This window comes from Musa acuminata, chromosome BXJ1-1 (assembly GCF_036884655.1).
Source record: "Musa acuminata AAA Group cultivar baxijiao chromosome BXJ1-1, Cavendish_Baxijiao_AAA, whole genome shotgun sequence".
Classification (NCBI taxonomy): Eukaryota; Viridiplantae; Streptophyta; class Magnoliopsida; order Zingiberales; family Musaceae; genus Musa; species Musa acuminata.
This window is the reverse complement of record NC_088327.1, coordinates 6,198,515-6,220,537: the sequence shown is the minus strand read 5'-3', so window position 1 is coordinate 6,220,537 and position 22,023 is coordinate 6,198,515. Positions and strand designations below refer to the sequence as shown.

The 22,023-nt window shown below is 36.6% G+C and overlaps 3 protein-coding genes, 1 long non-coding RNA gene and 1 other non-coding gene across 7 annotated transcripts; 2 read left to right on the top strand and 3 right to left on the bottom strand.

Moving 5' to 3' along the window:
• Nucleotides 1-308: 308 nt before the first annotated feature.
• On the top strand, nucleotides 309-4,866 carry LOC103985566 (uncharacterized). Of its 2 annotated transcripts, none has more exons than XM_009403317.3 (9): nucleotides 309-466; nucleotides 663-779; nucleotides 1,586-1,647; nucleotides 1,747-1,983; nucleotides 2,071-2,238; nucleotides 2,387-2,436; nucleotides 2,523-2,655; nucleotides 2,867-2,904; nucleotides 4,523-4,865. In XM_009403317.3, exons 2-9 carry the CDS (start codon nucleotides 668-670, stop codon nucleotides 4,617-4,619), a joined length of 897 nt encoding a protein of 298 aa, XP_009401592.2. In that variant the 5' UTR covers nucleotides 309-466; nucleotides 663-667; the 3' UTR covers nucleotides 4,620-4,865. The 2 variants fall into 2 exon arrangements, with proteins under 2 accessions (XP_009401592.2, XP_009401584.2); XM_009403309.3 differs by having other exon boundaries at nucleotides 329-466; nucleotides 628-779; nucleotides 4,523-4,866.
• Nucleotides 4,867-5,014: 148 nt separating this feature from the next.
• Nucleotides 5,015-5,096, bottom strand: TRNAS-UGA (transfer RNA serine (anticodon UGA)). The gene has a single exon. It is a non-coding gene; the product is annotated as a tRNA-Ser (tRNA).
• Nucleotides 5,097-5,459: 363 nt separating this feature from the next.
• On the bottom strand, nucleotides 5,460-11,717 carry LOC103985581 (uncharacterized). Of its 2 annotated transcripts, XM_018823331.2 has the most exons (4): nucleotides 11,368-11,717; nucleotides 9,327-9,515; nucleotides 6,348-6,664; nucleotides 5,460-5,984 (listed from the first exon to the last, which is right to left on the bottom strand). In XM_018823331.2, exons 1-4 carry the CDS (start codon nucleotides 11,545-11,547, stop codon nucleotides 5,870-5,872), a joined length of 801 nt encoding a protein of 266 aa, XP_018678876.2. In that variant the 5' UTR covers nucleotides 11,548-11,717; the 3' UTR covers nucleotides 5,460-5,869. The 2 variants fall into 2 exon arrangements, with proteins under 2 accessions (XP_018678876.2, XP_009401605.2); XM_009403330.3 differs by lacking the exon at nucleotides 5,460-5,984 and having other exon boundaries at nucleotides 6,242-6,664.
• A 1,243-nt stretch (nucleotides 11,718-12,960) lies between these two features.
• On the bottom strand, nucleotides 12,961-17,790 carry LOC135632446 (uncharacterized). Its single transcript, XR_010494710.1, has 3 exons — nucleotides 17,297-17,790; nucleotides 13,479-13,839; nucleotides 12,961-13,373 (listed from the first exon to the last, which is right to left on the bottom strand). It is a non-coding gene; the product is annotated as an uncharacterized LOC135632446 (long non-coding RNA).
• On the top strand, nucleotides 17,500-20,221 carry LOC135632401 (small ribosomal subunit protein eS12-like). Its single transcript, XM_065140981.1, has 4 exons — nucleotides 17,500-17,628; nucleotides 18,943-19,225; nucleotides 19,770-19,835; nucleotides 19,943-20,221. The coding sequence occupies exons 1-4, from the start codon at nucleotides 17,621-17,623 to the stop codon at nucleotides 20,000-20,002; spliced, it is 417 nt and encodes a 138-aa protein (XP_064997053.1). The 5' UTR covers nucleotides 17,500-17,620; the 3' UTR covers nucleotides 20,003-20,221.
• The last annotated feature ends 1,802 nt before the right edge of the window (nucleotides 20,222-22,023 follow it).

Here is a 22,023-nt window from a genome sequence, read left to right as displayed (position 1 = left end):
ATTATATATATAAATTTCTCTTTCTTACATTTTACCTTTAAAAAATAATATGTATATCTCTCTTGAATTAATATTTTTATATTTTTAAATAGAGGATCGAAAATCGAATAATCAGCGAGAATAATCAAAGGTTATTTTAGTTATTTATTGTTTCTCTAATTTTGTCGCTAACAAAAATTAGTAGCTGTAAATATTTGGGAGTATACACATACATCTTATTTAAATATTTAGAGGGGGCAAATATGCTATCCTCAAACTGGAAGTAATGAATATGTAATACCCCAAAATAAAATTCAAAACCTGCCGTAACGAACTCTCTTGTCCGAATGGCGAATCTTTTTCCCGTTTTTTAAGTATCCCTTATATTTTTGTCCTATTAAATTGGAAAAAGAGGGAAAGAAACAGAGGCTGAGAAAGGGCGATGTACGGTTCCCACCCTCTCCTCCGACGCCGGCAACATCCCCAGGTAATACCACCCAGAATTCTTGGATCCTTCGTCCTAAGGTCTGACCCACATGCTCGTTCTTCCGATTTGCTTCCGCAGATCCAAATCGGAGAACTCGCGAATGGCCCTTGTGATTATGTTTCATGGTGATCTGTTTGTTTGTTTTGGTCAATTGCTTGTAGCTGCGCTTCTGAATCGTGGTCTTGGATGTTTTCAGCGCTGATGGGAGGGAAGGAGATGAAGGGATCCGAATTGCGGCTGCCGTATGCCGCTTATCACTTCACGACCAGCGGGGCGGCTGTCGCTGTCGCGACCGCCGTCACCCATCCCTTGGGTACCCAGTTTCGTGTTTGTGTGTGTGTGTGTGTGTGTGTGTGTGTGTGTGTGTGTGTGTACCATTTTCCTTCTTTTCCTATGTCTTTCTTCTCTTCTTCTTGTATCATTGTTGTGAATTGGATACTCGTGGGAGTTTTTGGAACCCTAGCTAGTCGAATTGGGAACTGCTGTAAACGGGTGATGAACGCGGTTTCTCTTCAACTCACGTTCTTGAGGCTGTTTCTTTAAGTTATGCCTATAACTTTGATCTTTCAGGAAAAAGAAGAATGAAGGAAAATGAGGCTCGTTATGTTTGCAGCTCTAGGACAAACCTTGCTTTATTATTGTTTAATCACCTAGGCTTACTGCATTTGGCTTTTTAACATTGATTTTAATTAATGCTTAGAGAAAACTTTACATGAAGACACTTTTCAGTACTCAACCAACTAGGTTTGTTCCAGTGGTTCCAAGCATTGATTTTACTTGTTGCTTAAAAGAATTATCTATTTTAGATCAATTGCCACTTTTGGTGTCTTATACATGGGTAAGATCTTAGCATCCTTCTGAATGGCCTCATGGTAACCAGCAGATGATTGTCTCCCTATTTGTTGTCATTGCATTTTTCATGTCATGACTAGTTGTAATATGCTTGATTATTTTTCATTTGAAATGACAGTTAATAGAACTTCCATAATCACCTGGTTTATGAGGATCCTTTCATATTCTTATTGTGATTAACAGGATTGTTTAGCCTGCGACTATTATAATTTCTACTCTTACTGAGTTAGTAACTTTCTTAATAGGGTATTATGAAATTGAATGCAGATGTTGTCAAAGTTAGACTCCAAATGCAGCTTGCTGGCCAAAGAGGACATTTGGTTGGGATGGTATCCTCTTGCTGCTTCTGGACATATCTCTTAGGCAAGTCGAATTTTTCTGTTTTTACCATAGAGATAGCTGCTGAATGAGACATATGAAATCTGCAGGGAACAATTTTCACACAAATGATAAAAAATGAAGGAGCTAGAAGTCTCTATTTGGGGCTTGGACCTGCGTTGACTAGGTCTCTCCTTTATGGAGGTCTTCGTTTAGGTTTATATGAACCTTTCAAGTATGTTTGTGAACACGTAGTTGGTTCAACTAATATCTTTGTGAAAATTGCATCTGGGGCATTTTCTGGTGCAATTGCAACTGGTGTGACTAATCCAACAGAAGTTCTAAAGGTAGAAATATTTCAGATTGCTACAATACATAACTTGATGTAGCTTCTGTTATGATCCTCATGTAGTGCAACTAATATACTCGTATAGGTAAGGTTACAAATGAACTCAAACTCCCAAACTGGACCCTTCAGGGAAATGTACAAAATTGTGTCAGATGAGGGTGTGCGAGCACTTTGGAAAGGAGTTGGCCCAGCAATGGCCAGAGCTAGTTGTCTGACAGCATCACAGCTTGCAACTTATGATGAATCAAAACAGGTCTGATTCTTTTTTTGATGCATTGATATATACTATGGCAGGAGCTTATTATTGCTAAAAATTCTTAGTATCTGTAATATTAAATCCTACCATGCCATATAGGGTCTTTGCTTGCCATTAAATGACTAAATTTTCTTATTGGTTTCAGGTTTTGCTTAAGTGGACCCCTCTTGAAGAAGGCTTTCATCTACATCTCATGTATGAAGAATTCCTGATTGTTTTTTGTTGTCAAGATCTATAAATCTAGTGCTTCCACAAACGACTTACTTGATGCCTGCATGAAGCTCAAGCTGCATAGCTGGAACGGTTGGAACTCTTGTAACTGCACCAGTGGACATGATTAAAACTCGTCTAATGTTACAACTAGAAGCAAGAGGTGTCAGAAATTATAGAAATGCATTCCATTGTGCTTACCAGGTATCACACCAACTTGCATATTGCAGAATATGTTTACCCATGCAACTAGCAATATGTGAAGTGTTAAGGAGAGTCACTCATGCTTCAGATCTAGCTAGTTGATTTTCTTAATAAGAGACTTCTAAATCTCTTAGCAAAGTGGTTCTGCTTTCTAACTTCTAAATCTTCATGTTTGACTTTTCTTTTGGTTGGGATATTGTACTGTTTTCAGGTAGTGCTTACAGAAGGCTTTGGAGCACTTTACAAAGGGTAAGGATCTTTTCTTACTTTCTAGATATAGAATTGTATATATGAATTTTTATTGTATTTAATCATGCATTTCTGTTCTTCCAACCTTGCTGCAAATTGTCTGTGATCCTTCAAGGAATCTCATGTTCTCTTTTGTGAGGCTAAAAGGTCATGCCACATGAATACCTTCTAACTAAACCATGTCTTTCTTTTTCTCTTTGGGAAAGATGGATATCTTATGCAATGTGAAGATAAAACAATCTTTTTCCATATGAAATATTTTCTTAATTTTTTTCTCTTATTATTTTTTATGCATTTTTGTCTTTTACCATTAGTATCATCCCTGTACAATCTTGGCCTTACTAACGATCTTCTCAATTATGATGACATCTCAGTGTATTTGGTCTAGAATATGAGAGGAAAAAACCCACATGAACAGATAAGGTTAGAATTTTGAGTGATAATAATGGTACTTTATACAATAAAATATTACAGAGAGAAGCAACAATGACAGAATTTTATAGAAAGATAATGAAAGACCTTTATCAGTAGAAATTGTTTCCTATTGATTGAATGTTGATAGTGCTTCAAACAACATAAATGGTAAGAACTTAAGGTACTTAATTTTCCGGGTGAGAGTTTTATATTTATAATTCTGTATATTCCAGTTGTTTTTCCCTGTTACCCTTTCCCTGTTCCTCTCTTTCTAATCATCTATCCTAAGCTTTTATTCTTTCTTCATTTTAAGTTCGGTACAAATTCTGTATTTTTGCTAAATATCGTGTCAGCGAATAGTTACTATATTTGTCTGCATCACTAAAAATCACGTCCAAATGTTAAGAGCCTCATTAGGATAGGCTGGTCAGAAGTTGCCAAAGATTTGAATTTAAGACCGCCTGGAAAAAGGCGAAAGCAAACAAGCCATCCACAATAAACTATGTTCTGTCTTTTTTTTCCCCTTTTTTTTTGGTTGCACTCAAGAATGAGACTATACAAAATGGATAATTGGCAGGAACCACATAATCCAGCATTTAAGACTGTTTTTTCTTAAATTTGTACTGATTAGCCCATGATTGGGACATGCAGCAAGGATGTCATGTTCTTTGCTATCAGCCAAGTTTATTTCAGTTGGAAAAGATATATATTTTTTATTTGTTTTGTTAGTTCATTGGTGGTTTTACTGTAGACTTTATGGTTCGCACGGGATTGAAACCCAGTAGTTAAGGTTATCCATTGTTGTTTGCAAAGGACAGTGAACTCATGGGTAGGCTAATCCATCATGCACACTAGATATTTGAAACTTGATTGCAACCAACATGAGTTCTACTTGTCAAACTTCTAAGCTGTACAAATTTACATGGTTCGGCTATCTGACCCATGTGCCCTGGACCTCTGTTTTCCACTTGATCTCTCGGTGTTCATTGTGATATAAACACAACGAAGGGTTTTTTTTCACCTACGTATAAAATACGTGCACTAGCATTGAGCTCGTGGTGATGCAATTTATGTATCATGTAACACTGACAAAACACCATGTTCTTGTGGAGTTGTGTCCCTAAATTTTAGTTGTTGCATTTGCTTTAAACACTATAGAACTTAATAAAAAACTCATGTTGTTCTAATTATCTTCTCTGTTCAGTGGATCTGCCACCTTTGCGAGATTAGGTCCCCAGACCGCAATCACATTTATTGTCTGTGAGAAGCTACGGGAACTCGTTGGAATAAAAGCGATTTGATTTCAAGGGAAATTTATCAACCGAGCTGCTTGTCAATGATTTCAAGGGCGATTTGATTTCTTATTCTTTCGTCTCAAAAATTGGGTTATTGCGGGAGCACTGACAATAAGGGGGTCTATTTTTCCCTTCATATAATGATTTTCTTTAATGATTCCATATGTAATCACAAAGTTCAAATTATTCGTGTGGAAGGAACTATTAGCTATACATGAAAGTCAAGTTTAAGAATGGTGTTTTGCCAGCTAGTTTTGCTTTTATATGGATGGATTTTACGACATGGATTTGTTGTTCATCTTGACGCTGTATCCATTGGTCATAGAAAAATGTGATGCAATACAAATGGTAATAGTAACGGTTTAGTATTGGCTGGTCGATTGAACCCGAAAAAATAAATTCGTCGACAGCAGGGTTCGAACCTGCGCGGGCGAAGCCCAACAGATTTCAAGTCTGTCTCCTTAACCACTCGGACATATCGACTGTTATGACAAAATTAGAACTGATAGAATCTAGTAGACTTACTATGCGGTTAAGTTAGTACATAGAAAGTCGATCTGGAGAGTTGAAAGGAAGTTTATTTTATAGGCAAAATGATACATAACTATCAGTAGAAAACATTTTCTTTTGGATGCAACAATGGCTGGGTGGGTATGCTTTGGTGGCACCATATTAATCTCTTGGTTGACCCAACATGCTTAGGTGGCATCGAATCATTGTTGATTGATTATGCTCTTATGGTCAATTGAGCCTACCACTCACGGCAAACCTTAATCAGCTGCTCATCATGACTCGACTGGTTTCATGTGTCCAGTTTCTTTTAGCAGTCAAATCTAACAACATCAATTCAAAATAGAGAGAGGATTTATTCATGATAAGTCACACTTATTTGACTGATATAAACAGCATAATATAACTCTTTCTCTCTCTCTCCACTGTCATCTTTCTTCTTTACACAAAAAACAGCCATGGACAAGAGTTGAGTGCTCCCTCTTCGAGTTATCTCACTGGAATATAAAATCATTGAAACGATTTCAACATAGATCTTTTGGATACCCCACCTTGACAGCATCAGCTTCACAGGAAAGGACTGACCTATCTTACTGATACGTGCAATTACATTACACACCTAACACTACCATCTCTAATAACATACAAAACTTGAAATAGATGACATAATTTAACTTCATACAAGAGAATATGTTTATCATCATAAGAGAACTGATGGAAGTAAGAGACTAGAATCTAGTTGGTTTTTAGAGAACTCCCCAAGTAAGGCTATCGATGGGAGTAAGGACAAGGTGGCCGGCATGCTGTTTGTGCCGAAGAACAACTTTAATGAGAATGTGCCCCGACAGTCGATTGAAGGACCTGCATTCGCAAGAAAAGAAGCCTTATAAGTCCAAGTCCATGGATAGATAAAAAATAATTGCGATCCAAGTAGAAAGCAAACAACTGAAACACTAAAACTCGTCTTTCCTTGCAAGAAATCTGTGGAGGATCAATATCATCGGTTCCAGTGACCTTAGCGAGTGTTTTTCTTAGGCATCTTCCATTGCTTTTAAAGACTCCAGTGGACGATGTAAACATGCTAGCACGAGTATCAAATACTCCTAGTAGACAGGCTATGAATGAGAAGATCAAGAACTTTCCATTTATCTCGATATGAACATCATAAATGTGTTTATTCATTTTACAGGCTTCACACCCACAGTTCGAACACGGAATTTATACCGAGGTTGCTGGTCCTCTGTGTCATCCTCTTCCTCTTCACTTGAATCGTCTTCGACCCTGTCCCATCGTGAATAATCAAGCCCGGAATGCCCTTTTGGTTTTGGAATTGCTTCCCAACCCTGTGGTTTGGAAGAACTATTAGCAGAGGCCTCCTCGGTGTTTGCAGGTTGGGTTACAGGTGCTTCAGGTTTCTCATCAGCAGGGTCAACTTTTCTTTCCTCTTCTGACGGGGTCCTTGTTCCTTCTGGTTGGACTTCTTCTTCGTTTTCTTCGAGAGAAGATGCTTCTTCCTCAGACTCGGGTATTGGAGCAAGTGACTTCAACAATAGATAGACAGATAAAGGACAATAAATAAATATTGGAAATGAAAACTTTAAACAAATATTGCTTGTTGATTAAGATTCTTTCTTAACCCTCGATAAATGGACACATGGTATATCTTACATCCACAGTCATATGTCAAGACCTAATGTCAAGGAAACACTTGTGCTTTGTCTTCATTATTCATGACACATGAATACATATGATTTTGGCATTCCACTGATCTAACATGACTTGCAACTGGCAAAAAAAATTCTACTGAGGTAAGACAACAAGCGCTTGAACTCTTTCAAAAGCATTTTATCTGTTCGATTAGAAATCTATGTCGAGCGACAGTGGCTAGAGGACCAATGTTTCTTAGGTGAACAAAGTAATGATGAGATACGGTGGAGGATTCTACGACCAAAAATAATGGAGATGACATGGTAGATGATCCTATGAAAAAAAGTAATGGAAATGTTGTGGGCAATGATCGTGCATGGAAAGCTAAACTGCCACTTGATTTTACCAGGGTCACATGGTCTGCAAAATCCAGGACCCAGTTAAAGTGCAACTGGCACTTTAAATGGATATTTACTATTAATGAAAGGGTAGGCTAAATAAGGATTTAAATACAGGTCTAATATCAGTCCAAATAATCTACCAGACTAGTACAAACACCAATATATCGAGTAGTATATCAACATGTATCGCCTGATTTAAAAAAAAAAGAATACTACCATAATTATGTCGACCTATATGCTTCGATGCCGGTACTGGGTTGATCTACAGAGAATCTATTTTTATACACTTCGTAGAATGTCTTTTGCAGATATTTCTCTTGTGTTCTTGCTTGCAGTTATTATTGAAAAAGAAACTGCATAAACAGAGCACTTTGTGAACCAAGGTTACAAATATCGGCTGGACTGGTATTTACCAGTCAGACCAAGGACTGGTATTGAACTATATAAGTCAGTATCCGTTGGTATTCAAGTTTTTACTGTCATTTGGGTGACCCTGAACAAACACCATCCAGTATACTAGTACCACAATAATCTGGTTGCTGAAGCTAATGTCGAAGCAAGATTTAAATCCTTGATATGGAATACACAAAGTGACCAGAAAGTGACAATTATAGATGAGATGACAAAGGTATATTTAAAGAAAAATCAAGAATTTAGCATTCAGAATAGCTTAAGGTCATAGCAATCTCTCCCCACACTATGTATCAAGGTAATTCAAAGCCATGTAAAGTATCATTGGTTTGCTGGCTAACAAAACAGATGCACTAGCTAACAAATACTTAGTTAACCATTAACATTTCCTTGCCAACTACTTCTTAAATTAATATCAATCTAGAAATCAGTTTCATGGTCACTAAAATTTTGATCAACTAATTTAACATGATGTCAGAATAATTCGCAACCATTTACAGATCTAATGTGTAAGACTAACAAGAGAAGGTAAAATAATGTATAGGATTTGATAAAGAGTAAGTTTTAGAATTCATCTTTTAACTGCATTTCAAGTTCAATTATAAGCATGGCCAATTGAAGTCATGTTTATTTCGTTAATGATCTTTTTTATCATCCGAAGTAGCATATACATATCATTCACAAATGATAAAACTTATCTTTGTTCTTGGGGCAATGTCACAGATAGTAATGCTATAACCGAGGTGCGACAATTGCTAGGTGAAAACAAATGATAAAACCTAGAGCAAGGATTTTAATTTTGAATGATACCGCCCGTACTGGGTGGTACGTACCAGTCCGCCAGCAGATCAGTACGCGGACCACTTGCTACCGGGCGGTACCATTGATCTAGCCCCATATAGGACAATACGGGGCTGTATCGGGCGGTACCGGTCGATATTTCAGTTGTTACCACCTAAAACAGGTTGGTAACGGTCGATATTTCAGTTGTTACCACCTAAACCAGGTCGATAACGGTCGATTTCGACCGTTGCCACCTGCTATAGGGTGGTATCAGCCTAGCTACGACCTGGATGCGGCGAGGAAAGAAGAAGCATCAAGGGAGAAGAGGGAGAAGGCGCTCAAAAAAGAGGGAGAAGAAGAGGAAGAATTGGGAGAACCTCGACGCTTCCCGATTCGGCGCCGCCCTCCCTCGACGATCCCGATCTAGAAGGCAATGGAGAGGCGGCGACTCGGCTTCTTCTTCGCTGTGTTCTTCGCCAAAGGCCGAAGATGCCTGCGGCCGTCGCCGCGTTCTTCGGAGATATCTGCGGCCTTCGACGTTTTCACCAAATGCCACAGATGAGGAGAAGACCTTTTCTTCTCCTCATCTGATGCGACAAGGAGAAGAAAAGGAGGCGACATCGCCGAGGCAGTGTACGCCCACTTTTTCTTATTTTTATACTATTTTTCATCTTTTATATTATATTTATATTATATTATATTATATTATATATATATATATATATATATATATATATATATATATATATATACATATATCGAGTGGTACACCCTGGCGTATCGCTCGTATCATACTATATCGAGCAAAGCTCGAAATGCCGATATGGTATGAAATTAAAAACCTTGCCTTAGAGCATGTGTCGCATGTCAGAGAAAACAAAATAAAATGAACTCTCACCAAGTGAGTGACATGTAAAATCAGAAAGTGAGATTTTACTAGGAAAAAAGCAAAGAAGCATACCAATTGTGTTTTTAGCCGGGCTTGCAAATTTCTATACACATCTGACAATGGATTCAGCTCCATCAATCTGTTCACATCAAAAAGTGCTGATTGATAATCCTTAAGAGTGACTAATGTTTGTGCACGTAACATCAAAGCTCCCGTGTGTTGATGATCCAGCTCAAGGACTGACGTACATTCTTCTGCTGCCTATCATCATTTTCATTTTCAAGTGAATTCAATGCAAAAGATGGCAGGCAGAACATGTTTCTATAATATTTATGCAACTAGTTCATGACTAACAAATTCAAGTTTGTGCATGCTTAAATGTTCACCTTTGTTTACCAATATAGAAGTGACCGAAAAAAAAAACGATTACCTGATGTAGCAAATAATGAAAGTAAGTGTTTAGTCGATACTGCATCTACATTAGATACTGGAATAGATATTGATAACAGATTCATTTGAGGACAAAATAAAGCCTTCAAAAGATTTTGTATACCTATAGGTTATCAAGACCTCCTACATATACATGCATACACAGAAAAAAGACAATATGGATAAAGTCGAAGAAATATTTCTTCAACTTCTACCTTCTATATAGGAGCTCAAGAATGCATATCATTAATGGCTAGTATATAGACAAAAAAGAAGTGGCATGAACAAAGGGCTAAAAGGTATTAGCTATCCAATAATAATTTGCATGCCAAAAGGTAGATGTCATCAAATATTTCATATATCAGCTCTACTGTCAAGTTAAAAATTGATTCTTTTCCCCAATTAAAAGAATATGAAAACCCTCAATGGTAAAAGCAAAAGATTTTGCACCTTACACGATGGAGAGTCATGTGAGCATGGATGTGAGAACAGTAAGAGGAAACTGCATTGTAGTTTGGAACAATACAAGCAAGAAGTCCTGAGTGGTCAAACACCCAATTCCAAAATTCAAAGAAACTAAATCTTATTCCAACTTGAACATTTTATGTAGCTTCTCAGATGGTTTCTTAAACTTGACTCATGATAACAAGACATGGACAAATAATTAAACCACATTTCATAATGAAACGACTTCGAACACTTGAAATTTGTCAAAGTAGCTGGATAAAATGTTAAAAAATTGTAAGGAATTGGACTCTTTAGATATGCTTTTAATAGATTCTTACCACCTCACAACAATTACAAACAAATTTCCAAAAACATCAGATAAACAACAGTGGCGGCATGTATCCATAACTTCCTTTTTGTCTTTTTCTCATTCATATGAATACTGGAGTTCAGCTCTTGTATCTATAATCATGCAACAGTGGCGGCATGTATCTATTAAAGATAAATTACCAAGTTTCTTACTACTAATTCAGGTATTAAGTATTTCTATCCATCATTATAATTATGATAGGATGGGTCTCCTATTAGAGAGCTATTTTACTTTGAATTTTATCATGGAACCCCAAAAATTTCCTATACAAGAGATACATAAGACAATGATAATAATTCTAGTATGAAAATACCAATCCTAACTTATATTATATACCTATTAAAGATCTTGGGATATCGATATTATAAAGGAGTAACCTCATCATAGTGACCAACTTTTCTCCCTCCTGAATATCTATATTAGCTAGATATATCTTCAATTAATATATCTCTATCACTCTCTTGATGCTCTTTTCTCCTCCTGCACTGGTGTAAACCTTGACACAAGGATCTTATTGGAGACCATATTTCCTCCTCCAATTGGTAGCCCAATAAAAAAACTTAATTTTGTCTTTAATAATTACTTCTTAGCATCATAAGAAGCTTAACGTTTAAATATGACGTGATTACGAACTAAGAATCATTTATATGTCAAAACTCAATAACTTTGAAATCAATTACTCGATTGCGTGCATATATATCACTTATATCACTTAATTTGCATGTAACTACTAGTTTACATATTCTTTCCTCAAACTCTCGAGACATTTAGCAGACCTACAAGCTATTATAGCAATCCACTTCATCTAACAAAAACAAAGAGAAAAGAGAAACGAAGAATAAAAATAGAGATAAGAGATGGCGGGACCTTCTTGAAGTCATGCAGCTTCAGGTAGCAGGCGGCCCGGTTGCTGTGGAGAGCGATCTTCTGGGCTTTGGTCTTGGCCATCGCCAGGGCGTCCGTGTACAGCCCGAGCGCCACCTCGTGGCACCCCTCGCGGTACATCCGATGGGCCCTCTCGATCTTGCCCATCGCTGCCGCCGCCATCGACCTTGCCCTCCGATCCAAATCCAACAAAAGGACTTGCGACGGTCGCAGCGATCGGATCGGCCAGCGAGGGGGAGAAGGCGTTCGAAACACGAGGAACGAGGTTTGGGGATATCGGGAGACAGAGAGAGAGTAGAGAGAGAGAGAGAGAGAGAGAGAGAGAGGAGTAATTGGCTAATTTGTCCGCCAACAACATGATCATGATTTGATGCCTTCTTTTGGGGATGGTAACGGATTCTCAAATCCGCCATATGTCGGATATAACGACAAACACCCGAAACCGTTATTTTAATTATAACGATACGTTATCTTGGATCTCCAAACGGCAACTCAATTTTGAATTATAGACACGTAGACATCCACCAAGTTTAATGTTCGAATCATATGGAGAAATGTGCTTAGTAATTTAATATAAATTTATATATTTATCCTTATAAAATTAAGGAATTATTCATATAATACTTAATTTAGAGTCACGAGTTAACATAATCAATTATATTAAATTTGATAAGAGGAGATAGGCACTTGATATGTTGTCGACACCTAGCATGGTATGATTGACATCTTAATGACTCATAATCCATACCCTAATGGTATGTGTTGATACCTTATTATTATACTAAAGAAGAATCGATGAAGAGATCATTAATGACTTCGAGATATTTCAAGTCGTTGTCTCAAATTACCATATGAGCAATAAGAACTAAATAATTCACATCATCACCTCAAATTACCAATATTTGCAACCACATATCATAGTATAAAAACTCTCAAGTATATTGTCATTTCATATCTTTCTAACTTGATCTAAATTGTTCTAAGATAATTAGATTCTTTTTAGATTTGACAAAAAATAAAATCATCTGACTCAAAAGCTCTGTTGAGCATATTTTCGACATAGTTTTACAGGGTCATGATACATAGATCCGATGCTTTAGGAAAGGACTACGATCGATTCCGAGATACATTTCGGATTAGACAAATGGAGTCTAATATAACAAAATTAAAATAATATCACATAAAAATGATGACGATAACATTCATAATTATTTATTAGAATATTTTTTTCTTTTATATGATATCGCTCAATTAATCATGTATACACATGCAAAGTTGTACATGACATAAAATTCTTTAAAAGACAATATTATAGGGAGAAATATTTTTTCCTTCTTGTATGCAAACTAATTTCTCTGAGTCAGATTCAATCTGTATTTTTTGGACACCTTCACTTAATGCAGAGACCATCTTTGATTGATGGAGCAATCAAGCATATAAAAAAAATTACAGTATCATTTTTTATCAAAAAAGATTTAGAACCCCTAATCCAGCAATTAATGAGTTGATGGATAACATGCAACCTAAAAATTGCATACCATCCAAAGGGAACAAATTTATGTTGACAAGGATAAATAAGAACAAACCAGGATGACAATAGCTTGCAGTTTTAAGAAGGAACAAACAATGTCCATTAACAGATCATGTAAGCACGTTTCCAGGTCTACAATCCTCACCAAGAACATCCTTTAATGCTTTACAAAGAGTTACCCGAACCTCAAATTGATAGCTCGGACCAAAACTTAGACATGCATGGTCGACTGCATTAAGCTCCATGGACAAGCTACAATTGTTACCGACGTATCATCTACCAGAAAGCCCACTGGAGACGCTCATCGCCTAATAATGTTCCCCATGGGTAACCAGGTACTTCTAAATGCATTGAAGCCAGCTCTTTGTTTCTAAACCTTTCCTCACCATAGAATGAAGCATGCACCATTCTTCCACCAAAGAAGCGGCCCTTGATATCAATTAATGCCTGCGTCTCGCTGGCATTACATAAAGAATAGATCTCAGATCCCCTGAACTAGACTACCACTACCGAAAAGCTACACTTGACTACGTTTAAGGTGAAAAAGACAAGCTTTACAAACCTCTTCTTATATGGGACACCTAGGCTGCAGATCATCCTCCTTGAACCAATCTGACAGGGAGGAGTTATTTGTCCATCCCATTACTAGCAGTTGCAGTTCAATACCGGTGAAAAAGAGGACCATGAGAGGTAAAAGTTCGTCTGTTAGCTGTTTTCCTTGAGGAAGTAAGCCAGTCAAAAGGTCAGTGATGGTGTTTCAGTCTTCCAGCCTTTCTGATCTCCAAAATTCCCTAAAGATCCTGACTGCTTCATCTGCACTTTGGGCTTGGTGATCAAATATCAAGACACAAGTGAGTGCCATAATTTGTGCACTCTGAAGCAACCTCTTCTTCGTGTTCATCATCGACCTCTACTAGCCCAACCTGGGAAGAAAACAGTCAATTAGAACCTACCTTTAAATATAATAATATATTCTCTTAACTTTCAAATATTCCTTTCATAGCACAAGACAATAACAGGATGATAGAAACAAGTTTCACGCTAAGTATTTGCTATTTGTTCTGAAATGACTTTCAACAGATTGTTATATAGTAATGCACAAGGACAAGGGTTTATTGAATAAATGTCCATTTTGGTATTCAAGATCCAGTATTCCAAAGGCAGTGGTTACAGAACCTCTAACTGGATGCTAAAGCAAAATAAAGACTTCTAACGCTCATGCAATTAAGGTATATCTTTCGAGTTCTTTCATAAGTTCATAGGCTTGTGTCTTTGAGACCAATATTGATCCACATCTTTCCCTTCTTTGGGAGTCTAACCAGCTCCTGAGAAAGTTTGGAGTCTTGCTCCATAGGGCCCAACTGGACAAGCTAAATTTTCAACTTAAAGTATATTTTTTTTAGCAGTAAACAGGCTTTTAGATTCTTATAGACATCCAGATTTTACATAAAACTTGTATTGGCCAAAATCTTGGAATCAACAAAGAGAGCCAACGCAAAGTTGACAGCTGATTGTAAATTCATCTTTACTAACTCTTGACAGATGAAACATAATGACTGTTGGTTGAAGTTCTCTCACACTCGTGGCATACACAATTCTCACAACAGAAAACAACATGATGACAGCAATTTAAAGAAAGTGCATGTTACTCACTATTGATGGTTGATGGCATCAACACACTATATACGCCTTCATGCACTAACCTAACCTACAAAAAAAGATAGATCTTATTTTAAAATGTGGCTGGACACTCGAGCTCTTAGATTACCGTCAATTGCAGATTTATAATCATTCTTCCAATCTCTTCAAGTTCAACTTATATATGAAGTTTTTCCTTAGAAAAAATAAAGAACATTCATTTGGATTATCTAAAGTATCTACCTTAACTAACTAAAAAAGTAACTTCCGAAATGCATATGATGGTGAATTGAATATGATAATGTATGAAAACTTCAAAATTATATTAAGTTTCCATCTAAAGCAAAACTTTGTTATGAAGGCAATTAGCCAGGTCCTAACTGAGAAAGGTTCAAGATATACTTGAGTCAAAAACTTATCGATATCTATGATGATGGGCATTGAGCATGGAGAATCTATGTGGTCCTTATTAATGCTCAAAATTTTTCATAAGTTTATCTTACAAAATTTCACATCTCAAAGTATTAAAAGATAATAATGCATAAATCATGACAAATTATGTTTATACTGACTCCTTAGTTACTTTGTTTCTTTTTGTCTCCTTCAATTATTGAAAACTCGGCCACATCTCTAGATTTAAAGACATTACAATTTATAAGGATAGGTGCTTCATCATATATCTGCACAACTGTTCTGGGTTGAATCTTGATTAGTCGCTTTGAAGCAGAGTCATTCTAAAATCTAACAGAAGTATTTAGTGTTGGACCTTTCACCAAATAGATCTGTTAACAGCCACATCCACCATTAAGGCAAGGTCATGTCATTTTAACAGTTTCTATATGTTAGACAGCCTATGCCTGCAAGCATCATCAAATCTCTCCCAACCATAGTAACTTGACCTAAAGCACAATTCAAGATAAAAAAGGTTGACAATCAGCTAAATCTACCAAAATCCATTGGAATAGGTTGGGATCAGCAAAGTAGCTAGGATCAGCCTCTAGAGCTCCAAAACGAGTGTGACCAATCCTGGTTAATACTTTGTGAGGATCATCCCTTAAAAAGCAGGGTTTTCTTGGCTGGATCAACCTGGTCCAAAACAAGATTACCCGTTCTAGGATGGTTGCTTTCTAACATCTTGGAATTATAAACAAGAGACAGATTTGCTTTAAAACCTAACTACATGCTAATACAACCAGGAAAGATTCAAGGTTCACCTGGACTTAAAGAGACTAGGAAGAATAAAAGAAACCTTAGCTACAGAGAGAAACTTTATTCTTTGCAGCACAAATAAGTCAAAGAAATAATTGAACCCAACTCCAAAACCCATTATGTCTCGGCAATCTATTTTTTAAGTGATGTACTGTACGAACTATCAATTGTTATTTAACTTTGGAAAAAATTTGATGACAATCATTTAATTTTGTATCTAGATTAGTAGCAACAAGGCCACTCCATCTTAGGAGTGGAAAATGTTCATCTCAACTATTTAAAACGATCCTGTCCAAATCAAAATAAAATAATTATATATAGATTTTTTCTCCAAATTTAGGATTAAACAATTTTCTCTCACAAGGCTCAGGTTAGAGCATTCAAACCGATACTTCTCTGATAGTTCTATTGAATGTTTATATTAACTCATGAACTGGTTCAAACCATAGTTGGTTCAACTGTTTGCACAAAGCAACTTTACTATTTCTAGATCCTATTATACATTCGCTTTCCAACAAAAAGCTAAAGTGACACACATATAGCGCTCCTAATTCACCAGCAGCCTCTTGTTGCCTACCAATGTTCAAAGTTCCACTCCAACCAGCCTCTATTGCTGCCCATCTCACAAATCCAGCACTGAACTTTTCTAAGCAATTCATCTCCTACTCTAAACCATATTCTTTTTCCTATACCCTCTAATCTTGCTCAAGTAGCTATTGATCCCTTAAAACACTTAAACCTTTTCTCATCTTTTTTCATGTAGTGATTGATACTCACATATAAGCAGCACCAAGCCCTGATATCTTAACAACCTTACATCTAAGCAAATCTTAATTATTCTCACTTAGAAAAAGCTGGCATAATGGACAGAAGGCATATGTTCTAGGTTTGCAGTTAGACATGGAGTTATTTGTTAAAGGTATGACGATACAATTTATATTGCTCGATCAGATCCATATTCGATCTTATATGATTGCAGTTGCATTCTAAATCTATATTGAACGTTCAAAATTGGCAGCCTTGGGCTCCAAACCCTGTACCAGCAAATAAACGTTATTCTCAGGCCACAACTCTTGGCCTCGATTTACATCATAATCAGAACACGGTTCAGAAAGTAACGAATTAAGCACAAGAAATCTCGAAAATTTCACTCTTTGCTTTTTATTCATCATTCCGATCGAGCAATCAAGTGAAAACCAAATACATTGATACGTTCAACCAGTTCAAATAAGAGATTATTAGACTAGTATGCCTTCAAAGAGGAAAAAAACTCTCTTTTCACAATCAACACATATCTAAAATCCACAGCGGTAGCATGTCAGCAACTAAACCATCAACTAAAATCCACAGTTTTCAGATAAATGAAAAGCTACAATACCAGAGAACGCAACAGAAGAAGAACGACTCTCGAACAGCCAAACCCAGGAATGGAATTAGATGAGGTAAAAGAACATTTTTGACGCAATCGAAACAACGATCAGGGCTTATTTCCTTGCGATGGAGAGGCGGGACGGGAGAAGGACGGAGACTTACAGTGTGAAGCGCGTCGGAGACCTTCCCCGAGGCGGAGGAAGGCGGCAACAGAGGAGGAAGTTCGTGTGGCGGAGAGCGAGACGAGGGAGTTCGTGTGGCGAACGCAACGCACGTGACCGGTCCGCCGGAGAGTACGTGTCGATTCGACCGAAGCCGGTTCAAAAAACTTCCAATGAAGACCGGTCCACTTCATCCAAAACACCCCTAACCCTAATAAAGACCTTTGTGGTGGCACGCTCTCCTTCACGCCCACCATCTGTAGGAGTAAGGTGTCTCTGAATCGTAGGGTTTTCCTTCTTCCCCATCCGTTACACGCACAAGAAGATGGCTGCGTACGCTATCCACTTCTTCTTCTCCTCCTCCTCCTCCTCCTCCTCTCTCTCTCTCTCTCTCTCGCTGTATTTTTTGATTCTTTTAGACTTGTGATCTACTGTTGTTTGCTCCGTTTCGTCATATGATTTTGTTGTTTGGAGAATTAATACTCGTTTTTGACATTGGTTGTTTTTTATAGATATCATCTGAGAGGGACATATAATGTTGCAAAATGACTAATTTAGCAGTGTTCCTAACATGTAGCTTTAATTTTGTGTTATTTTTTTCTGACTTTTCTGCTTCTACCCATCTTGATTTGCAATTCCAAGGGATCTGTTTGACAGATTGTGGTTGAAGAACATGGTCTAACTGGTAAATTTTACAAACCTTGTTCACCAAAACAAGAACTGATAAGATCTCTTGGAGTTGGGTGTCAAGATCTTGTTAATACAAACTTATGCCAGATTCATGAAAGGTATAACCAAGAACCCTATATAGATGATTGGAAAATATAGGGACCCAATATTGTGTATATTATGAGCACGGTCTATTGATCTTGTTAATAGGAACTTATGCCAGATTCATGAAAGGTATAACCAAGAACCCTATATCGATGATTGGAAAATAGAGGGACCCAATATTGTGTATATTATGAGCTCGGTCTATTGAGATCCATCCTCAATTTTCCACAAACTTGGAGAAATCCAATGCAAGCATGAAGAATTTACCAAGAGAACTGGTTGTGTTCCTTGGCACCAACAGTAGCCCAAAGAAAAAAGAATATTCCCTTGCTAAAACAAGCTTGAAGTGTATATTTGATGATGTTTTGAGTTAGTGGACAGGACATGAATGGTTGGGTCATACATACTTTTGATCCATATTCTTGAGCTATACCATAACCAATCAACATGTAGGTTTTGGTGGTCCACCCTTTTGCACCTTGTTTCTGTGTATTGCATTGCATTACTTGTTCATAATTCTCATTTATGGTCAACTTACTGTTATTCTCATCTGAAACTGCAGTATGATGGTAATTTAAGTTACTAGGAATCATTTGTGAATAATTTGTGTATAACGTTTTGGCATTCGACCCCCCTCAAAAGAGGGAGTGATGTGCTACTTGCCTGACTAGTAAGTTGATTTTTCATTCACTGGTGAACATGCTGACTTTGTAAATGCTTCCCCAAATTCATTAATTGAAAGTAGTCATCATGGCATTATCTAGTTCTGCAGGTTGTCAAGTTATCTTTATTTCTAATTATCTGTATAATTCTTTCAACATTTTGCCCAAGCAGTAGGCATCCATCTTATTGTTGTGCTTTTGCTGATGACAGTGAAGTTGCTGTCACGGCTGAGAATGCCCCAGCTCTTGGAGAGCCCATGGACTTGATGACAGCTCTGCAGCTTGTGATGAAGAAATCGTTGGCCCATGATGGGCTTGTTCGTGGACTTCATGAAGCTGCGAAGGCAATCGAGAAGCATGCTGCGCAACTTTGCATCCTAGCTGAGGACTGCAACCAGGCTGACTATGTCAAGCTGGTCAAAGCACTATGTGCTGATCACAATGTGCATTTAGTGACCGTACCAAGCGCCAAAACACTTGGGGAGTGGGCAGGGGTTAGTAATCTTCAGCAGTCCTATCCTAATTATGCCTTCTTTTTGCAGCAGTTATTGTGTTGAAAGATGCAATTGCTCCCTAATTGTGACGTCATTACAAAATCTTAAATGGCTAAATTCTAAAGCGTTGATCAGAAGTTGCTTGTGTAGATTTTCTCATTGTTTTCCCCAACTTAGGCTAGGTTAACCTTTGTATGATTCACATGCTTAAGGGGGCACATGATTTGTCAAAAATAAATGCAGAACCTTATTGACTTCTTTAGCAGCTAGCATATTGTTTTCATTCCGTAGCATTGATCACTAGAACTTTAGTTTCCTTTAAATAGTGCTAAATTGGTGGCTCATCTTGCAAATAATGCATCTACAAAATTGATTTTGATTGTCAAGGGAATCATCAGCTCAACCAATCATTGATCATTTCAGTAGGTCATGAAGTGATTATTCTGAATTCGCTGTTCTTATGGTATTGCTAACTTGTAATGTTGATTGCTGCTGTATTCATGCTCACTAGATAATTGCCTTATGGTTTTTTATTTTATTGCAGCTGTGTAAGATTGATTCAGAAGGAAAGGCTAGAAAAGTTGTGGGTTGTTCATGTGTCGTCCTCAAGGTTAGGAAGCCGGGTCGAAAGATTTGAACTCATCATTTTGTTATCTGTTTATTCTCTCATCCGACTTTATTAAGTGTTGAGGGGTTCTTTTCTTCTTTCGTTTACAGGATTATGGAGAAGAATCAGAGGGCCTTCATATAGTTCAGGAGTATGTGAAGTCACATTGAGCGCAATCACAAAAACGGATGGATTTATTCAGACTTTCTATGGCTGAATCAGTTTTTGAGTTGTTATTCTGTGAGATTATGTTTATTGAGCTTGGCATGGTTCTGTGGTTATTTGATGGGCTCAATAATCAACTTTCTTTTGCACTTTTATCAAACTAGATGATTTGTCATGATTTTTTACTGTTTGGACCAGCAATTTTCTGAAGGCACCATTTTTTATGACTATTGCTACACCAATTGGATAGATTGGCCACATGTTATACTTCAAAAGGCATAATGGTAAAATTCTCGATTTATATTCCTGTTGATAGACTAACAGTCAATCTCGGAGTGATCTTAGGTTGAATTTTTTTGGGGTTATAATACTTATAATGTTTTTCCAATTATAATGAATTTTAAAAGGTCTTGATGTTATATTGAATTTTTAATTAGTTATTAAATTATAATTATTTTATTGATATTAACTATGATTTATGATTTTATTAATCCCAAGTCAAGATTTATGATTTTATTGATTCTTCATTAAACCTTGATATACATATCCATATACATTCATCTTCTTCTCTCTCTCTCTCTCTCTCTCTCTCTATATATATATATATATATATATATAGAGAGAGAGAGAGAGAGAGAGAGAAAAGAAGATGAATGTATATGGATATGTATATCAAGGTTTAATGAAGAATCAATAAAATCATAAATCTTGACTTGGGATTAATTAGATGAATTTTTTGTCACAATTAAGATATATCAAAATTATATCTTTAATTAAGTTTAGAGTATTTAAGTTTTTATTTATAATTTATATTAAGTTTTTTTTAAAAAAAAATTATCTCTTCTTCTATCACTAACATTAATCATTTCATTTATTCTTAACTAATCTTTCATTTTATCTTTTATCAAAATGATATCTAATTATTTATAAATAAAAAAATTAAATATTTTTTTAATAATTCTATACATCCAATGATAAATCAATATAATATAATATATCAAAGATAATAAAACTTGGTAAAGGAATGTGCTGATTGTATGAGTGTCTCAAGAATAAAAACAAAACAAACTAATCGTTAATTATATATTATCTTATAATTAGTTACTTTTTAGCATCTCAATTCATAGGCTATATTGTGAAAGTAAAATATGTAGAATAATTTACTCTAACGACATCAGTTTTATTCACATAAACACGAAAACAAAAGATAAAAAAGATAATTTTAACGTTTCAGTATATTGTAGCGAATGACGTCCGTAGTAACGGATCGTAGCATCGCTAGAAGACACAGGTAGCTAATGTAAATGAAGAGAACAATAGCAAAAGGTGAGGACTGCTCTGTATATGCACCAACGTCGATGCAATTACCAAGTGACCGTTTCATCGCTCGACAATTGCATCGACGCTGACACAGATGCAGAGTGATGTCGCTTGCGTTGGCACTAATGCAAATGTCAAGCAATCCTTTCGTTGCTCGATAACTATGTCGATGTCAATGCAGATGTAAAACGACCCTCACTTCTCAACGCAGTTCTCCTCATCCACAATAGCCATCCACGCCCCTAATAGTATCACAGTTTGTCATCACCGACATTGTCCGTTACCGCTAACTAAAATATTAAAATTATATTTTTACCTTTTATTTTCATATTTTTATTGATAAAACTAATGATATTTGCGTAAATGAACATAGATATATTATTTTCGTAAATATAGATTGTTAGGATCGAGAGCACTAAGAGGGGGGGGTGAATTAGTGCAGCGGAAATCTTTTTACGATTAAAAACAAAAGCTGCGTTCGTTCGATAAAAATCAGTTTTGAAGCAAAAGCCGACTCTAATATAACTTATGATTAAGTGCAGTTTACGTCTAAACGTAGTTTACGTCTAAACACAATTTACGTTTAAATGCAGTTTGCGTCTAAACGCAGTTTTACGTCTAAACGCAGATTTACGTCTAAACGCAGATTTACGTCCAAACTCAATTTACGTCTAAAACGCAATTTTACGTCTAAACGTAGATTTAC

What these genes read in the sequence shown, in the direction of transcription:
- LOC103985566 (XM_009403309.3), top strand. Translation starts at nt 653, where the DNA reads ATGTTTTCAGCGCTGATGGGAGGGAAGGAGATGAAGGGATCCGAATTG. An exon ending in ATCCAACAGAAGTTCTAAAG is followed by an intron (nt 1,984 to 2,070) that starts GTAGAAATATTT and finishes ATACTCGTATAG; the next exon opens with GTAAGGTTACAAATGAACTC. An exon ending in CTTATGATGAATCAAAACAG is followed by an intron (nt 2,239 to 2,386) that starts GTCTGATTCTTT and finishes TATTGGTTTCAG; the next exon opens with GTTTTGCTTAAGTGGACCCC.
- LOC103985581 (XM_018823331.2), bottom strand. Translation starts at nt 11,547, where the DNA reads ATGGCGGCGGCAGCGATGGGCAAGATCGAGAGGGCCCATCGGATGTAC. An exon ending in CCCGGCTAAAAACACAATTG is followed by an intron (nt 6,665 to 9,326) that starts GTATGCTTCTTT and finishes CTATTGTTGAAG; the next exon opens with TCACTTGCTCCAATACCCGA. An exon ending in ACAGAGGACCAGCAACCTCG is followed by an intron (nt 5,985 to 6,347) that starts GTATAAATTCCG and finishes TTGCGAATGCAG; the next exon opens with GTCCTTCAATCGACTGTCGG.
- LOC135632401 (XM_065140981.1), top strand. An exon ending in CACTTGGGGAGTGGGCAGGG is followed by an intron (nt 19,226 to 19,769) that starts GTTAGTAATCTT and finishes ATTTTATTGCAG; the next exon opens with CTGTGTAAGATTGATTCAGA. An exon ending in GTTCATGTGTCGTCCTCAAG is followed by an intron (nt 19,836 to 19,942) that starts GTTAGGAAGCCG and finishes TTTCGTTTACAG; the next exon opens with GATTATGGAGAAGAATCAGA.